General features: G+C 50.6%; 1 protein-coding gene across 2 annotated transcripts in view; it reads right to left on the minus strand.

Annotated features, from left to right (window-relative positions):
• Positions 1–21,314, minus strand: part of POGZ (pogo transposable element derived with ZNF domain) — a 36,794-nt gene extending 15,480 nt beyond the window's left edge. For both annotated transcript variants that reach the window (XM_086768518.1, XM_086768517.1), the window contains exons 1-2: positions 21,199–21,314; positions 9,155–9,279 (exon numbers count right to left, since the gene is read on the minus strand). In XM_086768518.1, coding sequence (XP_086624644.1) covers positions 9,155–9,278 — 124 coding nt within the window. In that variant the 5' untranslated portion in view covers position 9,279; positions 21,199–21,314. The remainder of the gene's footprint in view (positions 1–9,154; positions 9,280–21,198) is intronic.
• Between the last annotated feature and the right edge of the window lie 287 nt (positions 21,315–21,601).

The following is a 21,601-nucleotide window of genomic DNA, read 5'->3' on the forward strand; positions in this document are numbered from 1 at the left end:
AGCCCACACTGCACCTCGCCTCACTTTTCCAAATGCCTCCGCAAGCAAGGGGACCGCTGGAAAAGAGATACCAGTTCCCACTTCCAGACCATTAAAAAAAAAAAAAAGTCAATCAACAATCGCAGCCCCAAACCAAGGCAGAGGATAGAGATGCAGAGATGTCGTGAAGGCCTATCTTTGACCATTTTCTTCTTTAAGATCAAAACCAAGGAGCACGAACCCACTACAGTCTGAATGCCACGCGTGCTGCCTCCGGTCCCAAGCGCAGAAGAGGACACGCTTCCGGCCTCCGCGGTTTTACAAAGCAAGGTCTCTGAAGATGGACAGGAAAAAGACGGAAGGAGTAAAGGAAAACCAGAGACAAACAGACTGAATTTGCAATCTTAAAAAACAAAACAAAAAACCAACCAACCAAACAAAAAAACCCCAAACAAACAAACAAACCAAAACAGAGAGGTAATCCCTGCACAAGACTCCTGAAAATGAGGTGATTATCCAAGAGAAGAGACGGGAGATGAGGAGAAGGAAAAGAAAAGGATGTTCGGACAGCTCCATCAGGTTCTGACCATTGACATCCCACCCAGCACCTGATGAAGGCCCAAATCCACAGCACGAGCCGATCATTTTCTCCTCCTCAGCGTCTCAACGATCTCACACGGCTGACAAGGAGCACACAGTCAGCCCCAGAGCTCTCACGGAGCGGAGACCTTCCCAAACACTGAAGGTCTGTGACTGCACGTGAGAGGTCCTACACTGCCGCTCCAGCTTCCGTGAGAAATCCTGACGACTGAAGCCACAACGGCCTCGCGGTCAGTTCAGAGGCCACCGCGCAACCTCAAGCAGAGCGTCACAGTCGGGTTCCCAACCCCTTTGGAGTTTACAGACAACCTGGGAAGACTTGTACTAGCCTAACAAACGGCTTTGGGTTCGAGTCCATTGTAAAGCCGCCAAAGATCTTCTGGTCAAATCAGCCCAACGACTTTGACTGTCTCCTCTCGGCACAGACTAGGCAGGTCCCCGCCACATCGCTCCCTCCTGAAATGCTATCGCTACTAGACAAAACAGCAGAAGCACAAATAAATACCCTGATTCCTTACCAGAAACTGCAGATTCTTCTCAATGTGGCCAGGATGGACACAGTTGTATGGCCAATTTCCCCCCCCCCGCCCCCGGCTTTGGTAGACTTTCATAAGTGAGAACGCCAAGCCTTCTGTAGTAGCATGTCCAAGAGCGTGCAGTACTCTCTTCGATTGTTTCCAAGGAGGTTTTTAATGTTTCCACAGGTCCTGGAGCACTTTAAACTCATCGGCCAAGACAGATGTACACAGATTCACTACTTCATCTAGGGAGAGCGAGGAGACCATGGCAGAAATCAGCTGCTGGGAAAGAACAAATTATGTTCTTCTCTCTTCTCCTGCCTCAAGTTTATGATTTGCCAAGCAGCTTGCTGGAAGTGGATTAATTGGCTTCTGGGAGGAGGGCGATGTAGACCTAAATGCCAGTTGATGAAGCAGACCTCCTGAACAGCCCATTTAGTCCAGTGATCCCTGCGATCCCAGGCCTCTTCCTACACTTCTTGAACTCCTCCTCGATTTCCAGTGTGCTACCAGGAAGGAAGGACACAGACATGCGGAAGAGGAGCTTCTTTATCCTCTCCCTCAACTACGCAGAACAGAGACGTTCTCCTCTAAAGGAGACGCCGCTCTCATCGGCCGTGCCCTGCCTGATCACAGGAGAGGCTGGACTGACAAAGCCCCGCTCATTCGATTCTCCAGAAACACCCACGCAGATGATCCGCACTTCACAACAGCGTAACCGTCCAAGAGAGGAATGCTGGTGCTGGGCCCATCAGGTATTTCAGGGCTCTGGGTTCAACAGTCAAAGGCTCTGGGGCGCGGGTGGTGTTCTCGTCAATCCTCCCGGTCCAAGGGCAATGGGCCTGAAAGGGCCAGACGCATCTGGCAGGTCAACTCGTGGCTCAGGGAGTGGTGCTGCAGCCAGGGCTTTGTGTATCCAGATCACGGGGCGTGCTTGGAGACGCCCGGGCTGCTAGGGGCAGACGGCGTGCACCTAACCCAGAAGGGGAAGAGCGTGTTTGGACAAAGACTTGCCGGGCTCGTCTGGAGGGCTTTAAACTGGTGTTGCTGGGGGGGTCCCCGATGACTGCTGCTTCCCAGTCATCAGGGACCTCACGAGACCGCCACGATTTCTCAAATACGACGGCCAGTGGCTTGGCAACTTCATCCGCCAGTTCCCTCAGGACCCGCGGATGGATCTCATCAGGTCCCATGGACTTGTGCACCTTCAGGTTTCTCAGACGCTCCCGAACCTGCTCTTCGAGTACAGTGGGCGGTTCTTCATCCTCACAGTCCCTGCTTGCGCCTTCTACCCTGCTTGGGTGGTGGGACAGGAACTCTTGTCGGTGAAGACTGAGGCAAAAAAGTCATTGAGAACCTCAGCCTTCTCCATGTCCTGGGTAATCAGGACACCAGTTCCCTTCTGGAGGGGGCCTACATTTTCCCTGGACTTTCTTTTGTCCCCTACGTACCGATAAAAGCTCTTCTTGTTACATTTTATATCCCTGGCCAGATTCAGTTCTGCCAGGGCTTTGGCCTTCCTCACCTGATCCCTGGCCACTCACGCAGCCTCTTTGTAGTCCTCCCAGGCTACCTGTCTCTGTTTCCACCCTCTATAGGCTTCCTTTTTCACTTTCAGTTGCTCCAGGAGCTCCTTGCTCATCCACGCCGGCCTCCTGGCCTTTTTGCCCGACTTGTTCTTCATCGGGATGCACCTCTGCTGAGCTTGGAGGAGGTGCTCCTTGAATATGGACCAACTTTCCTGGGCCCTTCTTCCCTCCAGGGCCGCCTCCCATGGCACTTGGCCCATCAGGTCCCTGAAGAGGCCGAAGTCCGCCCTCCTGAAGTCCAGGGCAGAGAGCTTGCCATGTAGTTTCCTTGCTGCCCCGTGGATCTTGAACTCCACCATGTCATGGTCGCTGCAGCCAAGGCTGTCCTTTAGTTTCACATCCCCCACCAGCCCCTCCCTGTTGGCGAGCACAAGGTCGAGCGTGGCACCCCTCCTTGTCGGCTCCTCTAGCGCCTGCAGGAGGAAGTTGTCGTCCACGCGTTCCAGGAACCTCCTGGACTGCCCGTGCCCTGCCGCGTTGTCTCTGCAACAGATGTCAGGGTGGTTGAAGTCCCCCATGAGGACCTGGGCCTGTGACCGTGAGGCTGCTCCTCTCTGCCTATAGAGCGCTTCGTCTGCTCTGTCCTCCTGGCCAGGCGGCCTGTAACAGACCCCCACCCTAACGTCCCGTCTGTCCCCGTCCTCTAATCTTGACCCATAAGCTCTCTGTCAGCTCCTCCTCCATCCCCAGGCGGAGCTCCACACACTCCAGCCGGTTGCTGATGTAGAGAGCGACACCCCCTCCTCGTCTCCCCTTCCTGTCCTTCCTAAAGAGCCTATACCCCTCCACGTTGGCGCTCCAGTCGTAGGAGTCGTCCCACCACGTCTCCGTGATGCCAACGAGGTCGTAGCCCTGCTCGTGTGCACGCATCTCCAGCTCTTCCTGTTTATTCCCCATGCTGTGTGCATTGGTATGGAGACACCTCAGCTGGGCCCCCGACAGAGCCGACTTGCTGGCTGGAGCGACAGGGGTTCTGTTGGACCGCAGTTTAGGTTCATTTGCACGTACCTGCGATCCTTCCTCAGCTTCCGGACCCTCGGTGCTGGCACTGGCGCCATGCTGACAGCGGTGGGCTGAACTGTGCTCCCTCTCCCCCAGCCTAGTACGCAGCTCTGCTCTATTCAAAGGAGAAGTGGCGGTTTGCGTGCTCAGCGTCAGGCAGTACAACACTCCACACAAGGAATCCAAGCACCCGCTTGTTAATTGTCTGGAGAGTCAGATATTCACCAACACGGGTGCTGTTCTTTAAGAAAAGGATAAATCTTGGGCCTCCAGGCTTGCTCCTAAGTGAATTACATCCTAGAGGGGAAAACCAACCAAACCAACCCACAACAAAACCTCACGCTGGAAGAACAGATAGATTTAACGGGTCTTTTTCAGCCCTGGCTTGTAAGTCTTTTTAATTAATGTAAAACAAAACACGAGACGACAGCCATGAGCGTAAAAAACAGATTGCTGAAAGCTGGGATGACTCCAGACACGGCTCATTTCGCAAGCGTTCCACCTAGTCACAACTTAAACTGGGCTGTGACCCTCAGTTACTGGGCCAGCAAAGGCTGCAGGGACCGCAGAGGTGACAGATGTCCCCGTGGCACGTTGCCACTCAAACTCCTCAGCGGCATCAGGCCAGAACGGGTTCCCCTGCGAGTCAAAGTCACGTCAGGCGAGCTGGCAGCGACTCAACGAATGCAACGCTCAGGAAGGAGACGGCCACGCTGTAGGCTGAAGGAGTCCGGGTTGGTCCTGAAGTTACCGGGCCAAGCAATCCTCTGCTCCCTCAATGCAACCAGGAGGAGAATTTACTCCAGCACAAGAACGAAGTGCTCTGGAGATACACAAAACCAAGCACGTTTCTGTATTTTTTTCCACCTAACAGCATTTAGAAGTCTACTGCTGGGTGAAGAAGGCGACCAGGAACACACAGCAGCACCACCAGCATGTTCCTCACACCCACGCAGAGTTGTTTCCATTCCAGCAGACCAGAAAAACACCAGTATAACCCACATCATCCAGTTCACCCTGAAACACACAGCCCAAACTGCGACGTTGATCGCTGTGATGCCGAATACTTTGTTCGACAACGCTAACAGAGCCGGCCAAGCTGCCCCGTCATAAACCCTGTCCATTTGGAAAGTAACTGTCTTGCTGTAAAGGTCGGTTCCCTCGCTCCTCTCCTGCACAGCACTGACACACACCTCAGACTCGCAGATTCTTTCAGCGGGGTAAGAGCCACGCCAACATCACCTCAGGAACTTTACAAACCCTCCTTAACGTGCAGGCTTGCACCCTGTGGTGGAAGGCGATCCCGACACGCAATACCGCAGCACGAGACGAGGGAAAGACTTTTCCAAGGCCTGCGAGGAACTAAGCCGCGAGGAAAACCTTTCTGTGTGCCTCTGGACTGTGCCACACGCACTGAAAGAATAAATATTTCTAGCTAGCCTGTAGGAGCGGGGCACAGCAATCCTCCCCAACCGCTAACACCTCCATAGCCCAGAGAGAACGCTGGGTGCAATCAGACTACGCAGCAAGGGACCGAGAACAGACGACAACACCATTACCGCTCGTCTTCTTTCCCAGCCTTCTTCACTACGTTTTCGAGTTGCACACTGGAGCTCTGGAGTCGTTTCCAGAGTTTACCACGGCTCTCTTTTTGAGGCAAACAAACAATACAGGAACAAAGACGACAGTTTCTCAGACCGCTGCCATTCTGCACAATCCTTTCAAATTTAAGATGTGACAAAGGCCTCTGCAAATTAGATTCCTGTAGAAAGGAACCAGTTTTAACGGGATCTGGGAATGATCTGGATAGCAGATCCTACGGGGACATGTTCGAACTTGTCAGAAGAGTACACAAATACTTTACTGAAAAATACATTGTTATTAGCAGATAATTTTTTTAGTAGTCACACTCTTCTTTTTAACCATTAATTTAATTATAGCACAGTGACACAGCCAAGCCTTTATTAATTTTTGTAATTGATTTAGAACATCTGTCTCCAATTACTTTTCTTAGTAAAGCTATGAGACATTCATCACCAGTGCACTACACAGGGATATCTAACACATTCGGAGTTCAAGATACCACATCACAGTGCGCCAGCGTGACCCTGAATAGTCCGGACCTTCACCTTCTCTCTTACCTGGAGGGTAATACCCCCACTGGTAATTTGCCCGCGCGTGCAAGGACACCGGAGTCACCCTTGAGCGGAGGAAAACCAGCTGCTACTCCCCTGCAAGGCTTTGCACAACTCCCACCCCAGCACCGCTCTGCCCTCTCCCTGTTCAGCCCGAGAAATCGTGACTGCAAGTGAGCCTCGCGTTTCCCCCCTGCACCTCGAACCGCTGTAACACCGAAGGCATTTCTGCTCACCATCGCTGCTCACAAATACCGTCACCAGCATCTTCTCAGCACTGCCGCTATCCCGAGCCCCACTGCTACCGACGCGGCTGCAGAGAGATCAGCACCTACAGACGCAGGGGCCACAGCCGGCAGAAGGGCAGAAACGGGCTGCAGGCTCACTGAAACTGCTGGGAAGGAACCGCACGCTTGTACTTCGAAAAAAAAACCAAAACACAGGAAGCACAATTTGTTTGTGGAGACACAACGCTACACTCGCATGCCGCCTGGCAGTGCTGCCATAGTGCCACGCTAAGTCACACATTCAGCTTCGTACAGCGGTCCGCACCCACATCCAGCTGCTGTAGCGTCGTGTTTTCTATCCAATGGCACAAGCAAGAGAAATTCAACTCGCTCAAGACCACTGCCAGTTTATTTCCATTCCAACCCATGGCTGAGGCACCTTCTCCTTCCAAACACCCTCCCACCTCGACATCTCTCAACTCTATTCAAAGCAAGCTCCTTCTAAATCCTGCCTGGCAGGAAGGCCAGAGGAAGCCGGTGACAGCAGGCAGCAGCGGAACATCCCCTTCCCTACGCAGGGACAACCTTCCTCTACTCCCCTGCCACTATCAACCAGCCTTCCAAAGTCCCGGGCGCCGAATTCCTTCCAGACGGGCGGTGTTAACCGCCAGCTGTGGAGAACAGCCGCTGCCAAGGAGTCAGCGGCACCCACTACGACGAATGCTCCCACGGCACTGCCTAAATGCTGATCCTAGCGCGATCGAGCCGTCAGAAACGCGAGACGTTGAATCACCATCGTCAGTTATCCCTGGCCTACAACAAGACACAGATCCATCTCTATTCCAGACACTGCTTCTCTTGATCTTCACCAAGAAAAGGTAATGGGAACGGCTGAACAAAAGCCTGACTTACGAAACACGCCAGTCGGCTTCACCCACACGCATAGCTAGGGTAAGAACGCGGTCTTCCACGCACCAGACTCCAGTGCCTGGCAGGAGACAAAGGGACAACGAACACAAGTTTTTCTTATTCTTTCATTTACTCCCATATTGTGGAATGTTCATCGGAGTTTAATTTGTATAAGACACGCACAATGGCCCAAGTCACTGCGCTGACACCAACAGGCATCACCGATGAGAAAATACCATCCTTGTGTCTTTACTTAGGATTCCTCGACAAACCGAGTCACTATACAGCATCTGAAAAACACAAAGCCTCCAATCTGGCAATTACCGCTTTATTTGAGTCCAGATTTCGCATTATTTGAGACAACTGGTGGATAACAACATACTCTGACCTGCATATCGAATGCAAAGGCAAAAAAACCCCACAAAACAATTGAAACTGATGCTATCAAATCGCGAGCTAAGTAATAATAACTAGTTTTATCTCACTAGTTTGAGCAGGTAAGTTAAGTCACAGGAAACAATTCACCAGTCGAATACCTGACTTCCTCACTCATTTCACAACTGCTAGAAAGATCAAAACTCAGTCACCGCTGAAAGCTGATACTACAGCACTTCATAAAATAAAAAGCATCACCTCCCATGTAAATTATCAATTCTCCGCTCTTAAGAAACCACTGCTTTGGTGGAACAGAACAGAACACTGTGGAACACTAATAACTTCGCGTAAGCTCACTTCATGTTTTTTTAAACAGGCCACCCTTTTCAACATCTGCAAAAATCTTACTTCTCTTGTACAGAGGGGGGGTGTTCTGGTTTTGTTATTGAGGGGGGGCTGCAGTGGCAGCTTCTGTAGGAAGCTGCTGGAAGTCGCTCCCCTTTGTTCAGGGGACTTGGCCAGGCCTAGGGCGGACCCGCTGCTGGCCAAGGCCGAGCCGATTGGTAGCAGAATGTCCCGTGATAACACCTCTGCGATAACGTATTTAAGAAGGGGAAACAAAGAAAAAGGAGAAGATGTGAAGCAGCTGAGCGGGGGGCAGAGGGGGGAGGCGCGAGCCTCATGGGCCTTGCAGGCCTCACCCTCTGGCCTCCCGCCGGGCAGCGACTGGGCCCAACTCGGCCCGGCCTGGCTGCAAGAAGTGGAGAGGAGATGAGAAGTGAATAAGATGTAAAAAGGATCCTGAGAGGCGTCTGCCAGCCTGTTGTGAGGAACGGCTGCAGACGCCAAGGTCAGTGAAGAAGGAGGGGGAGGAGTAACATGGCTCCTGGCCAAGATTCCTCTGCAACTCGTGGTGACGACCATGGTGGAGCGGGTTGTCCCCCTGCAGCCCATGGAGGTCCACGGAGGGGCAGAGATCCACCTGCAGCCCGTGGAGGACCCCACACCAGAGCAGGTGGAGGCCTGAAGGCAGCTGTGGCCCGTGGAGGGCCCGCTGGGACAGCTGTTCTAGAGGGACTGCACCCCGTGGAAGAGATGACCCACGCCGGAGCAGTTCCACGAAGGACTGTGGACGTGGGAGGGACCCCACGATGAAGCAGGGGAGGAATGTGAGGAGTTCTTCCCCCAACCATGAAGCAGCGGCGTAAAACAACGCGTGATGAACTGACAGCCACCCCCATTCCCTTTTCCCCCCCCGTGCCGCTCAGGAGGGGAAGGTAGTAGAGATAACGTTAAGCCCGGGAAGAGGGAGGGGTGGGGGGAGGTTATCTTGTTCCCTGTCTCATTCTCCTGCTAGTTTTAGAAATAAATGAATAGTTTTCCCCAAGTCGAGTCTGTTTTGCCCATGACGGTAACTTTAAGGATTTCTCCCCGTCCTTATCTCAAACCTCGAGCCGTTTTTCTTATATCATCTCCCCCTGTTCTCTCGGAGGGTGGGAGGAGTGAGAGACAGACTGTGTAGTCTGGTCCCGATCGGGGCTGAACTACGACGGGAGGGGGGGGGAAGCAAGCTTTTTCCTGCCTCCTAAACTACTTATTTGCAGGACACCAGGCCCCAGGCAGCACCCATCATGTCAGTGCTCCCCAGCACTCAAAAACTGTTTGTTCACAGAGAACTGGTTCCGTGACTCATTAACAGGGTTTTTTTTCTTTTATCAAATAAGATTACTTACTGGATAGGATGTAACCAATCACCGCCATTTCCCTTCAAATTTTAACACCAGTAACAGAAAAAATTCTAGACTAGAAGACTTAATTACCCGCAGCAGTTTTATCAACTGAATTATAATCCTCAACCACGGAATCTTCAATCACATCACTGATTTTCTGCCACGGTTCCAGCTCCTCCTCCTCACATTCCATAAAAAGGTCTGTGTCCGCCATCCTGCAGAGGGAAAAGAAGAGAAACCTTTATTGGAAAATTGTGTTTTGTTGGGCAGAAGTCTCGTTATAAGAAAACATTTAATGCCAGAAATACAAACAGCGGTTTTATTTCCCAGTATTCCAAAAAAAAAAAAAAAAAAAAAAAAAAAAAATGGCTGCACATGCTACTTTAACAGGCTGTGTTTCTTTTTCAGACGAATCTGTGCAGAAGGCACTTGGTTTTGACTGAACAAGGCCATGGCTTTGCCTCTCCTGCGCAAGAAAGCCAACCCAACAGCGGCGAAATCAGGAGTCACCCCGGCAAAGCCCGGTCCCTTCAAATAACGAGTAACTGTGACAGCAAGGAGGAAGAAGCATGGGTTTTGTTCTGTGCATGCTTTTGAATATTCCAGGATTCCTGCCAGCATGCATGATGGAGATTGAATACCCAAGCTTAAACGAGTCAAAAAAAGGGTGCGCAAACACACAAAGAGTGCTCGGCTAACCTCAGCCCACCCCTCCAACCAAAGCCGCGTGTTCCCAAACGCCGGCACGCTCCCCAGCCCCGACTCCAGACCTTCCTCGGAGTGGGGAATCCGACAGACAACTATGAACTTGTTCAAAGAACAAAATAAAAAAAAGAAAGATTTTCTGCAATTGGATCCATAGTTATTGTCTTTCTCCTCAGACAAATATCCTGCGATATCCGCAGTAAAGCGCCCAATTTACCTTTCCTGCACTGCTCCTCGCGGGCAGGGCCATCACCGCATTCACTCGGAGAAAAGACACGACAGACAACCCCAGCCTGCCCCCCTCTCCTGATGAGCAAGTCTCTCGTTCTTGCCACCAATCTCTTGAACTTCTATTTTGGCTACAGCCTTTGTGAGCCGGGGAAGCAGAAGCCGAGCCAAGGAGAGAAGCGGGGCGGGAGGGTGCATCGCTGCGGACACAACGATGTCAGAACACAACTCGCAGCGCTGCCTTCTGCCCCGCTGTTTACATACCTGCCCACTTTGTTTGCTCTTCCAAGCGCCACTGTGCACACAACCCAAGTTTTTATGGAACTGCCTACAGCGAGAGCCAAGCGCTTTCTCCTGGGACTGCATCTAATCAGACCTCAGTGATGGAGAAATCTGCACGTGTTTAAAGTTAAGAGTTCAATTAAACATTCAGACCACCGAAACCAAGCTGATTCACAATTATCAACAGTCTCAAGCGTCCTGCAGGAGATCTCTCCTCAGAAGGTGGGAGAGTTGCCACCAAAGGTCCCCAAAAAGCTGCTTGTCACTGCTGTTACCGAGATCTCATCGACAGGCACGGATTTCCAGTCACACCGACAGCCTCCAAGCCATAGTTCCAAGCTGCTGGAATGAGCTTTCTCCCAGATCTGGTTTTGCATTGTTTCAGGATTTGTCTGTTTCTAAACTTCTCTTGTAAACGCTGCTTATGCGAAGTTTTAATTCTCCTCAGTAACACGTTCAGGAGTCTCTAACCAACACGACTAATTCAAGAAGCTCAATTGCTTTTTTTAAAGGCAATAAGGATTCTTACAGGAAGTAAGACCCGGCAAAAGCTGAATTTCCTAATTTCCCACCTGCATTACAGCAAAAAAGATTCGATTCTTTCCCGCCATCAACCACTAGAAACGCTGGCGAGTGGGACAAGCGGCAGTTCTGAACTGTGAGCGACTGGGAATCAAGATGCCTAGCGGGGATTTTTCTCCTCTTGGTCACGTTTTGGTGGCAAAAGAGCCTGTTCCAACTGCATTGTGTCATCTCTACTACTATTTGACAGCCAAAAAAATCTGATGGAAATGTTCTGAGGCAAACTGGCCAAAAACCAGCTTACAATAGGGGACAAGCAAGAAAATAACCCAGCTCACGTGCAGACAACCCGCGTTCACAACAGCCGCACAAACCAGTGCTGACCAGAAGGCTTAAACACAGAGGAACGTTTATGAGCTCGCTGTTGAAAAACTAGGAGACGTAGCTTTAAAATATAAGCTGGATTAAGTAACCACAGAGCAATTAAATTATAAGTCTGGCATCATTAAGCTCTGTCTACCCTTCTTATCCTAACAGAGTCATAACTCCGGCCAAACAAACGCTCAGTCTGCTATAAACGTCGGTTTGCAAACCAGGCCGAAGCTGGGATTTACAGGAGCAGCTGCTGAGACTGTGGGTGCGACCACCTTGCGCAGAGTCTTCAATTTGTATTTGTGTTGTGCCACACGAACTGTAAAACACAAAAGCGTGACCATCAGGAACTTCCTGCAATGCAACATGAAGCCAAAACAAAAATTCAGCAAATGCTCATCTGAAGTGACTGTAACGGCTTTCCCGCTCGACATCCTGCTCTCCAAACTGGAGAGACATGGGTTTGATGGACGGAGCACTCGGTGGGTAAGGAGTTGGCTGGATGGCCGCACTCGGAGAGTGGTGGTCAACGGCTCGATGCCCATGTGGAGACCGGTCACGAGTGGCGTCCCTCAGGGGTCCGTGCTGGGCCCGGCCCTGTTCAACATCTTTGTCGGTGACATGGACAGTGGGGTAGAGTGCACCCTCAGTAAGTTCGCCGACGACACCAAGTTGTGTGGTGCCGTCGACACGCTGGAAGGGAGGGATGCCATCCAGAGGGACCTTGACAGGCTGGAGAGGTGGGCCCGTGCCAACCACATGAAGTTCAACCAGGCCAAGTGCAAGGTCCTGCACCTGGGTCGTGGCAATCCCAGGCACAAATCCAGGCTGGGCGGGGAATGGATTGAGAGCAGCCCTGAGGAGAAGGACTTGGGAGTGCTGGTGGACGAGAAGCTCAACGTGAGCGGCAATGCGCCCCTGCAGCCCAGAAACCAACCGCATCCTGGGCTGTACCAAGAGAAGCGTGGCCAGCAGGCCAAGGGAGGGGATTCTGCCCCTCTACTCTGCCCTGGTGAGACCCCACCTGCAGTACTGTGTCCAGTTCTGGAGCCCCCAGCACAAGAAGGACGTGGACCAGTTGGAGAAGGTCCAGAGGAGGGCCATGAAGATGATAAAAGGGCTGGAGCAGCTCTGCTGTGAGGCCAGGCTGAGAGAGCTGGGGCTGTTCAGCCTGGAGAAGAGGAGGCTCCGGGGAGACCTGAGAGCGGCTCCCAGTGCCCAAAGGGGGCTGCAGGAAAGGTGGGGAGAGACTCTTCAGCAGGGCCTGCTGTGACAGGACGGGGGGTGATGGTTTTAAAATAGAGGGGGGTAGATTTAGATTGGATATTAGGGAAAAATTTTTTACAATGCGAGTTGTAGAGCACTGTCCCGGGTTGCCCAGAGAGGCGGTGGATGCCCCATCCCTGGAAACGTTCCAGGCCAGGTTGGCCGGGGCTCTGAGCAACCTGATCTGGTTGGAGATGTCCCTGCTCCTGGCAGGGGGTTGGGCTGGGTGGGCTTTGAAGGTCCCTTCCAACCCTAACCATTGTATGGTTCTATGATTCTAATAACCAGGTAAGCCTCAAAAATAGTAGGAATTGTAAAAACTTGTTGTTGTTTGCCAAATCCAAACTGCCAGCATTTTTTTTGAAGCAACACATAGCGTTGTTTTCCCCTAGACACAGCCAGCCTCTCAGACTCTCGTTTTCCTGTGTTGCATTTGTCTGAAAAGGATTCGCAGAGCTTACACCACGGTGCTGCAGTTGCGTAAGAAATCCTCCTCACAGTTTTACGCCTGCTCATGCTCATACCTGCAATTCTCACTTCTCAGTTATGCTTTTGAGGCACAGCAACGTTCACTTTCAGAATAACAAAGAATGAGATTTAAAGGAAGCCCATCGCACCACTCGTGGTCAGAGCCTGATCTTTTGTTTTCCGCTTCCGCCACGTCCACATCGATAAAGAGTGGAAGCCTGAATGACCAGTCCTGCCGTTAGTCCCGTGAGTTACGGCGCGGCAGCACGTTTAACTGAACTGCTTTATGCCCATTCACGCACTGACAGTTTATGTCAGACAGCTATCCACGCGCCTCACAATTCTGCGCATTTACAGCGCAGAATCTTAACTAATATGCTAAATGGAAACATTTCCATATAATTTCACTTTGGATCTCTATGAAATTGCGTTTGCCCTTCCTTTAAAAGACAAAGAGCCCCCAAACTTGCAAATAACTCCTGCCAACACTACCTCTTTCAGTCTGCTCCGGGGCGCGGGGGGAACCTACACAGATTGCTGAAACAGAGGGCGTTCGTGGGCTCGCTCGGCTACCAGGACGAAGTCTTGGTAGAGAAATATTACCTAGTGTTGCGCTTTTACAAGGGAAGTGAAGAATCTTGTTTCTCTGAACACAGCTAGTACAAGAGATTATTTCTTTCCTCACTGTTTCAAGTCCCTCTCAGTTGACTTCTAGCCTAAACAGTACACTTGCAGAACTTTAAATGACCTTGCCCCTTCCAGCTGTCCCCCAAGCGCCCTGCCCTGGTATTCTGCCCAGAGACACAAGCCTATCTCCACAGCCGTTTTCTCCTCGCTGTTATCACCTTCCCAGCACACGCTTGGAGACGAGAAAATCCCAGTAACAGCTCAGGCTCGCCACGTCAGCCCGTGGGATCCACCAGCAAGTTATCAGCAAGCAGAGGGATGTTTTATGGTTCCTCATGGAAAATGATGAGGCCGTGCTCTGCGCGCCGTGACACTGCCTGGAGCGCAACGCTGAGATAAGCTTACACAACCAGAAAGTTGAAGAGAGCTAGAAAATGTGATCTTCAGGAAAAGCTGGGACAACCTGGAGTTGTCCCATCTACAGAGGGGATCACTGAAGCACAGTAATCCTCAGATGCGTAAAAGGCTATTGCGAAGTGGAAGGAAGCGGTCCGTTCTGCACATTGACAATGGGAACAAGAAACGAAGGGCTCAGATTGGAGAACAGACGATTCCAGCTTAGACATCACAAAACCTTCTAGGAGCGACGATGAAGTACTGCAACAGGCTGCCCAGGGAACAGGGGGAACTTCCAGCTCTGGATGCCCCTGGGAACAGCCAGGCCTGTAGGAGAAGGCGTGGATGCTGTGAGGGAGGCAAGGTGGATTCAACGCCTTGCTGGGGATGTTTGAGGCTCCATTTTTCCGCAGCACTGTGTAACTCATGAACTAAACATCTATTACCGGTTATTTCTGCACCACTACAAAATGGCAAGTACACATTAGTTCTTAACGTCGAGGCTTTTGCGATAGGAAGCAATTAAATACTCCGAAAAAGTTAACCCTCTTCATCCTGCTGAATCCACAAAACACTACTACTAAATAACACATGTACAGCAAACTACCCCAGCTTCACAAATCCAAATTCCTGCTCACAAACACTCTATAAAGCAGCTGTTGTTCAAACATGTCCATTAAACTTTTCAAACATATGCCTAAAACTAGTCTTTGTAAAACGTCTTGTAATCAAAGAGAAAAAATAGCCAACTAATTAAAAAAAAAAATTCAAGTCTCTTACTTGTCAAATAAAATTACACTACTATATTTAAAAAAAATAAATTTAAAAAGTACTATAATAATCCAAAAATACAATTAACCAAGTGTATTACATTAAGCGTGAAGCAGCTCACATTCTGCATAGTGCCCGTCACCCTGCCTGCTTCAAAACCACTACGAGCTTCTTAAATCACACAAAACCTGCAGCGCGTAAAGGTTTTTCATAACCTTACTGCCAAGCTGGGAAACCGAGTTCAGTGAAATTAAGTGATTTGCTAAAGACTCTACGAGCAGCGAATGGCTCAGTCAGAAATCAAACTCAAGATGCCCAGCCCTTGTTCACATCACTGAACGGAAACTCAAACTTCTCCCTGTTAAAAAAAAAAGAAAAAGTAAACAGAAATAATTTCTGAATGACAATGAGAAGAAGATAGATTCCAAGAAATGAAGCTCTGAAGTACAGGTGTATGCTAGAGATCTGCTTAGCAGGGGAAAGCAAGAATCAGAAAGCCTTACACAGTATCTTCTCTGCCTGTTAACATAAACTTTTTTATAATTACAAGATCTTAGTAAAAACAAGCAAAACCTCAGACAAGATACACAGTAAGATCTTGAACGGACAGGCGTTACAACTGATCAATTCCTACACATTCATCCTTCACAGAAACATCCAGAAAAAAAATCCCACGAAGCTTCTAGGACAAAGCTTCTCCTCGCTGGCGAAGCCGGCGGCGCTCACCACAGTAACTGTTTGTCTGGAATCACATTACTCCTCGCCAGACGAGTAACAGCGCCTCAACGCTCTGGTGATGGGCAGCCTATAAACAGGCAGGGTAAATAACCTGCTCCCTTCATTAAAGCATACACATATGCCTACCCGGGAAGGGGAGAACTCCAGAGGAAGCCTTTGCACACAGTGTCAAAAATCCATTATTGAACAGCTCATAATTATTCAAAAGATGCAGAGACAAAATGCTGAAGAGACGGTAGTTACAAGCTTCTTTTGACACTAACTTACATTATGCGCACAGTGTTTCATCTGTTCACATCAACCGCGCTAAGAAAATGTCTCCTCTCTTCTATCATGTAACAGCTTTGTTTTTCAAAGCTTTGATCTTGAATATTTGTGTGTGTAAGAAGTCTTTGCTCAATAAAATGATTAATCCCAGTGATAAATACTCTACATTTAGCTTTTCAGCACGTAGCTGGCAGATGCTCGGTTGAAAAAGATGGATGCCAAAAAAAATTTACAAAACAAAGCAAAACAAAAAAAATTAAAAAGTCTTCTAGACACACTGCAAGAAATAAAGCCTTTCGGACTGAAGGGTATTTACTCTCCCTTTTAGTCGGAAAACAGGAGAAGACCTTCAGGGGAAGAGCCAGTATAGATTAGCCTTACACAAATAACTGCCATCACTGCAAGATAGACCCTTTTTTTTTTTGTGAGCTGATGTGGTTCATACTCATTGTTGCTACACTGGGGGGGGGAAGCCAAGAGCCATTACATCTCATATTGAGAGGCTGGCCACCGGATTACATTCTCTGATCAACGTGATCACCGTTACCAGGGGAAATCCAACAATAAAGATGTTTTACTTGCGTACAACCAGGCACATTACCCTGTCAAGAGAAGAGAAGAAATCCTTTTCTTCTCTCCTATGCCTCACTAAAAAATTGAAAAAAAATTTCTCCCTTGCAATTTCAACCAATATTCAGAATCTAAGATCCAACGGCATTTACTTAGCAATGAACGACTTTCAAATAGTTAGAGATCAGATACAATCCCTACAGCCTGCCATCATTTTCGAGATAAAATGACCGAACAGGTAGAGCGGACAAACCACGGTACTCTGGTTTAAAAGACCACTGGCACTTTCACTCTTCAAAACCACCTGAAGAAACAAAATAACACTTCGCCCACTTTCTCCACCCAAATGAGGTGGCAAACAAAGGACTCTGCTACCGCAAAGCAAGTTTTAACTCTAAATTCACTGACTTGGAGCGAAGCAAGCGCAGAGCGCCGGGTCCCACGTGTTCTCCATTACCCACAGCACCTGTGGAGAGCAGGTCTGACGTGACAGCTGCAGAAGAAGGCAGCTGTGTCTCATCGAAGCGATCTCCAAAAGATGTGTGGTGATGTATTTACAGTTCCATTCACAGCTTGATATTATTTGACACAAAGCAAGCAAGTTATGACATACATATGCTGTATAGACGCACACGCTTCTTTTTAGAAGAGACTTCAAATTAATGACTCTTTCAGTGTTCTTCAAAACTCACATGATGGGATGTGCCACTCTTGCTAGACAAACTTCACTTTCTAAGGCTTTTAATTAAAAAAAGATAAATAAATCAGCACTTGTCAGGGCACCACTGGTGGCCCAATTTCTGCCCAGTGGGTGAAATCATCGGCAGCACAATCAAGTCTTAAGGGCACACTACCAGGGCAGAAATAAATCCCTACGGCACGATACAGGTCAGCCGGTAAAGCAGAACACTGGATTTTGTTTAAAGACGGAACAAAGAGGAGGGATGGAGCCTGTTATCCCAGAGAGACGGAGAGCATTACCCAGAATTTCACCACGGCCTCCCTCCAACACCAAGTTGCCTACAGAGGTACGAATACAGCCGCATACGGACAAAAAAAAAACCAAGGAAGAATTCACAGCCTCGCACGATCAGATGCGGGGAAGTTGTGAAGGACGCAGGAACGTCCGCTCCTACCTGGCGCTCCCCCTGAGCCGCCTGCATCGCCTTTCTCTGGATAGCCACGAATTCCAGGGGCAAACACATTTACGCTCCGACCATCACAGAACGAGCGGCAAGTCACGTCATTTAAAATAAAAGACACCGGAATCTTAAAAAAGATATCGCCAAGCCCTCACGAATCCTAACTTAAAGCTTTATTCACATTTCCAAAAGAGAATATGCGTCTTCACGTGAATTTACAATGTAAAAAACCAAGCGACTATGGAGCGGGAGTCAATCCGAGTACTGGCACATAGCATTAACGTGCTAGTATTTTTTAAATTTTTTTTTTTTTTTTTTTACAAAAAAAAGTCCCACCTGACTTGCAAGGGGAATCCACAGTCGCAGCTGGCCATCAGTGATGAAGGACTACTGAAAGCTGAGGAAACGATGAGAGAATAGTTTATGAACTTCACAGATGGGCCTTGCATCTTCCAAAAGTCTACGACTAACTTAAATTTTCACACAAAGGTGACTCCTGCAAGTTCTCACTTCATTCGGCGCCGCTACACCTGGCAGCACAGCGGTTTGGGACAGAGCTGGCGCAAAGAAGCACCAGAACAAAGAGCAAGTCCCTGCAAGGTACCTGCCCAGGGAATCCGCAGCAGCTCCTGGACAGACAACGTTACAGACCGGCCATCAGGCTTACGGTGAAACCGCGTCCTACAGACTCCACCGCACCCAGGGAACGCGGCTGTTCTGCCCCACAAGGAAAGGCAGAGGTAGGCTGTGTACAAACTGCTTCCCAGAAGATTCTATTTTTAGCACCAAGCGTATAAACTTTCTTCATCCTTCTTGCCAAAGGCCGGTCAGTTTTTATGCCAGCCTAGATTTGCCATTGTAGATTTAACTGCAGCACGGTTACAACGCGATCGAAACCCCAATCCTTTCCAAAAATACACACAAATAATTAATCGACGCCGACATTTCCTTCACCACTTGCTACAAATCAGCCTCCTCCCCTCCTGACAGCCCAGAAAAGATCTGAACTGTAAGACTGAGGGTCTGTCTTTAAGAGACCTACAAATAAGCTTGAGGAGATGATTCAGTGCACGCTTTAGGACAGAAATTGATGTACAAATCAACTTCTCTTGTCCAAGTTCTCCTTCTGAACGGGCGTTTCTCTCCATAACGTCTTCCCCTGGTGAACACGCAGCCTCAACAGGATCGCTGTCCTGTTACTTATTTTCTCACTCACTTTCGATAACTTAATGGCAAGGAACGTATCTTAACTTTTTCAGAACCCAGACACCTGCCGAGGTTACGTTAAACGCAAATGAATCCTACGATAAAGCATCAGGCTGTCAAGACATGCTGCAATCCCTGCCCTGCAAAGAAGACAGTGCTCTTCAGCGGCTTTTAACGGCTAACTGGCACAGCCTAAACCCGATACAATCTAAGCGATGAAAATACACACTGGCGGATGTTTTCCTTGCTGTTCATACGGCTATTCATCGCGAGCAACACCTCCAAACGAAGAAGGGAGGTGAAAGGCGCTGCGCGAGCTGAATGCCAGAGTTCAACAGTCACATCCTTCAGGCCAAGGGAAATTTACTTTCTGTCGACTGATGTGGTTGACTTGACTTTGCTGGGTACTGAAATAATTGCAAAAGGCATATTTCACTTCCTGCGAACGCCATCATTTCAAGTCCTATATGTTTTATTAAAGCTTTGAAGTGTGAGATGCCTACTAATTAAAATGTATTATTACACACTCGATTACGATGATTGCTATCTACCTTAAAGTTTGAGCTGCAGAGCAATGAAAACAAACCGCTTTCCGATTATTTGTCTCTACGGACCAGCTTAACGCTTTTGGCGTATTTTGTGAGCACGGGACTACCTTGAAGCTTCTAGAGGCCAAGAGCGAGGCCGTAGCCAGGTTTCTGCAACGGGCTCTTTTGTGAGGAGACAGCCCGGAGCGGTCCGCTCTGCCGGCGCGGATGCAGGTCCGCCGGCACCAAGGCAGCTGGAGGTTCTGTAACAGCATCTAAGCAGCTGTGGGGATGGCGCACACGAACAACGTAACCGTACATATCCACAAGCACAACACCAACTGCAAGCAACGTTTCCAGAACCCCGCACCCAGACAGAGCTTGAAGAGGCAACAGAAAGGAAGCTCTCTGGGCAGGCAGCCCTGTAGGACAGCCTTAGGCACGCGAATAATTATACGACTGAAAAAAGAAAAAAAAAAAAAAAATATGGGCATGCAGTAAGCTTAGCTTCACGATCAAGGATAAACATTAACTACTGAAGCAACATGAAGCTATGAGGCGGAGAACATGGAGAATCAGAGCAGGGAAGATGCGTTAATTCGTATATCCCCGTAAAGTATTTCCAAAAAGGAACAGATCCCCCCCATCCTCTACCCCGACTTCCAATCGCTCGCTCCTGCCCCATTTGGTATGTCTCAGTGACAGCTGCCACTGCTGCCAAGTTAATAAAAATAAAGCTGTGCGTGTTGTCATGCGTGCCGTGTTTTCTGCAAGGGTGTTGGGCAGCAGGCTCCACGCCTCTCCTTCATCTCCACACATGCTTCATGGAGCATCCCAGCCAAGGGGAAGAAGCAGAGAGCGAGGATGCCCAAACGCAGCAGCCCGGGCTCCCCAGGTATTCAGAAGAGCAGGACCACAGCAAAGGAAACATCTTCATGAAGCCAAACATCTTAATTTTTAATATCTGTAGCCAGAAGGATCAGCCATGGGGTATTCTATGCAAGTCTTTCAGTGAGCCCAGTCCTTCTCCAGAAGAGCCTGCTAAACCGAATTCCTGACCAGCAACGGGCAGGCGAGCGGGTATGTCAGGGCCATGTGCTGGGCCACCCGAGATTTCTCACCCACGTAAGGGGACAGGGCAGGTGAGGCAGCACAGGGAGAGGGCCTGCAAACTCAGGGGTTAAGAAATAAAAAACCAGTTTCCCCCCCTCCACCTAGTCGGGTGCGCTTGGGAAGAGGCCCTGGCACCGGGAGCCTGGCACGGAGGCGGGGAGGCCTCTGTCCTGTCACCCGAGGATGACACCCAAGGGAGAAGCGAGAGGCCAGGCCGAGCAGAGCCCACCGCCCAGGGAAGGCGCTGAGGGGCCGGCTGGCTGGCAGGCCCGGCTCCCCGCGGCCTCCGACAAGGCGACAACGGAGAGGGGGATCCACTCTGCGGAGAACACGCAGGCCAAGGGGGGATCTCACCTCCGAAGGAGCAGGCAGAGACCCCCCCCCCCACTCGAAAAGGGGCGAGAAGGGCATTTCCCCAGAGAAGCAAAGCAAAACCCACCCTGAGCGTATCGTGGCGGCTAAGAAAGAGAGAGAAAAATAATCCCCGTGCCCAACATGGCCGCCCACCCAGCACCAAGCCACAGCAAAAAGGAGGAGTGGGTGGTAAAACGGCGACGATGCGGCCGCCCCCTCCCCCGCGGGACGGTGGCGGGGAACCGGAGGGAGCCACCCTCCGAAAAAGACCGGGGGGGGGGGGGGGGGGGTGTGCGCGGATCCCTCCGCCTCCCCCCTCAGCGCCCGGCCGGGCGGCACAGCGGGACCTGCCGCCGCCGCCGCAGCTCCTCCCCGTCCCCCGCCTCGGCGGCCCCGCCGCGCTCGTTCCCTCCTCCCCCCGCCGCCGCCGCCGCCGCTTTGTGTACGGCGCGCTGCGGCGCAACCCCCCCCCCGCGCCCCAGACCCAGGCGGTTCGAACCGGTTCCAACGGTCACCAAGCGCCCCCCCCCCCCCCCCCGCCGCCGCCTTCCCGCCACATAACGGGCTCGCGCCACCTCACCTTCGGGCTCGCGCCGCGCTTCTCCCGCCGCCGCCTCAGCCGCTCGCTCTTAAAGGGCCCCCCGCGCACCGGCGAGGGGGGGTGGGCATGAGCGGGGGCCCGCGAGGAGGAGGAGGAGGAGGCAGGAAGGAAGGAAGGAAGGAAGGAGAAGAAGGAGGAGGAGGAATTATCTCTGTTTCTGCTCGCCCTCCGTACGTTCGCGCGGGGGGCGGCTCCGCGCTCGGCGGCTGTCTCCCGCCCCCCCGTCAAGAAGAGAGGAAAAAAAGGGAGGAGGAGGGGGGGGGGCGGTGGGCGGGAAAAGAGCGCCCGGCGGGCTGATGCGCGCGCGGAGCGCCCGCAGACACACGCGCACATATACAACATACATTTAAAAAAAAAAAAAAAAAATTAAAAAAAAAAAAAA

The sequence above is a fragment of the Chlamydotis macqueenii genome, chromosome 28, assembly GCF_036417535.1.
Source record: "Chlamydotis macqueenii isolate bChlMac1 chromosome 28, bChlMac1.mat, whole genome shotgun sequence".
Classification (NCBI taxonomy): domain Eukaryota; kingdom Metazoa; phylum Chordata; class Aves; order Otidiformes; family Otididae; genus Chlamydotis; species Chlamydotis macqueenii.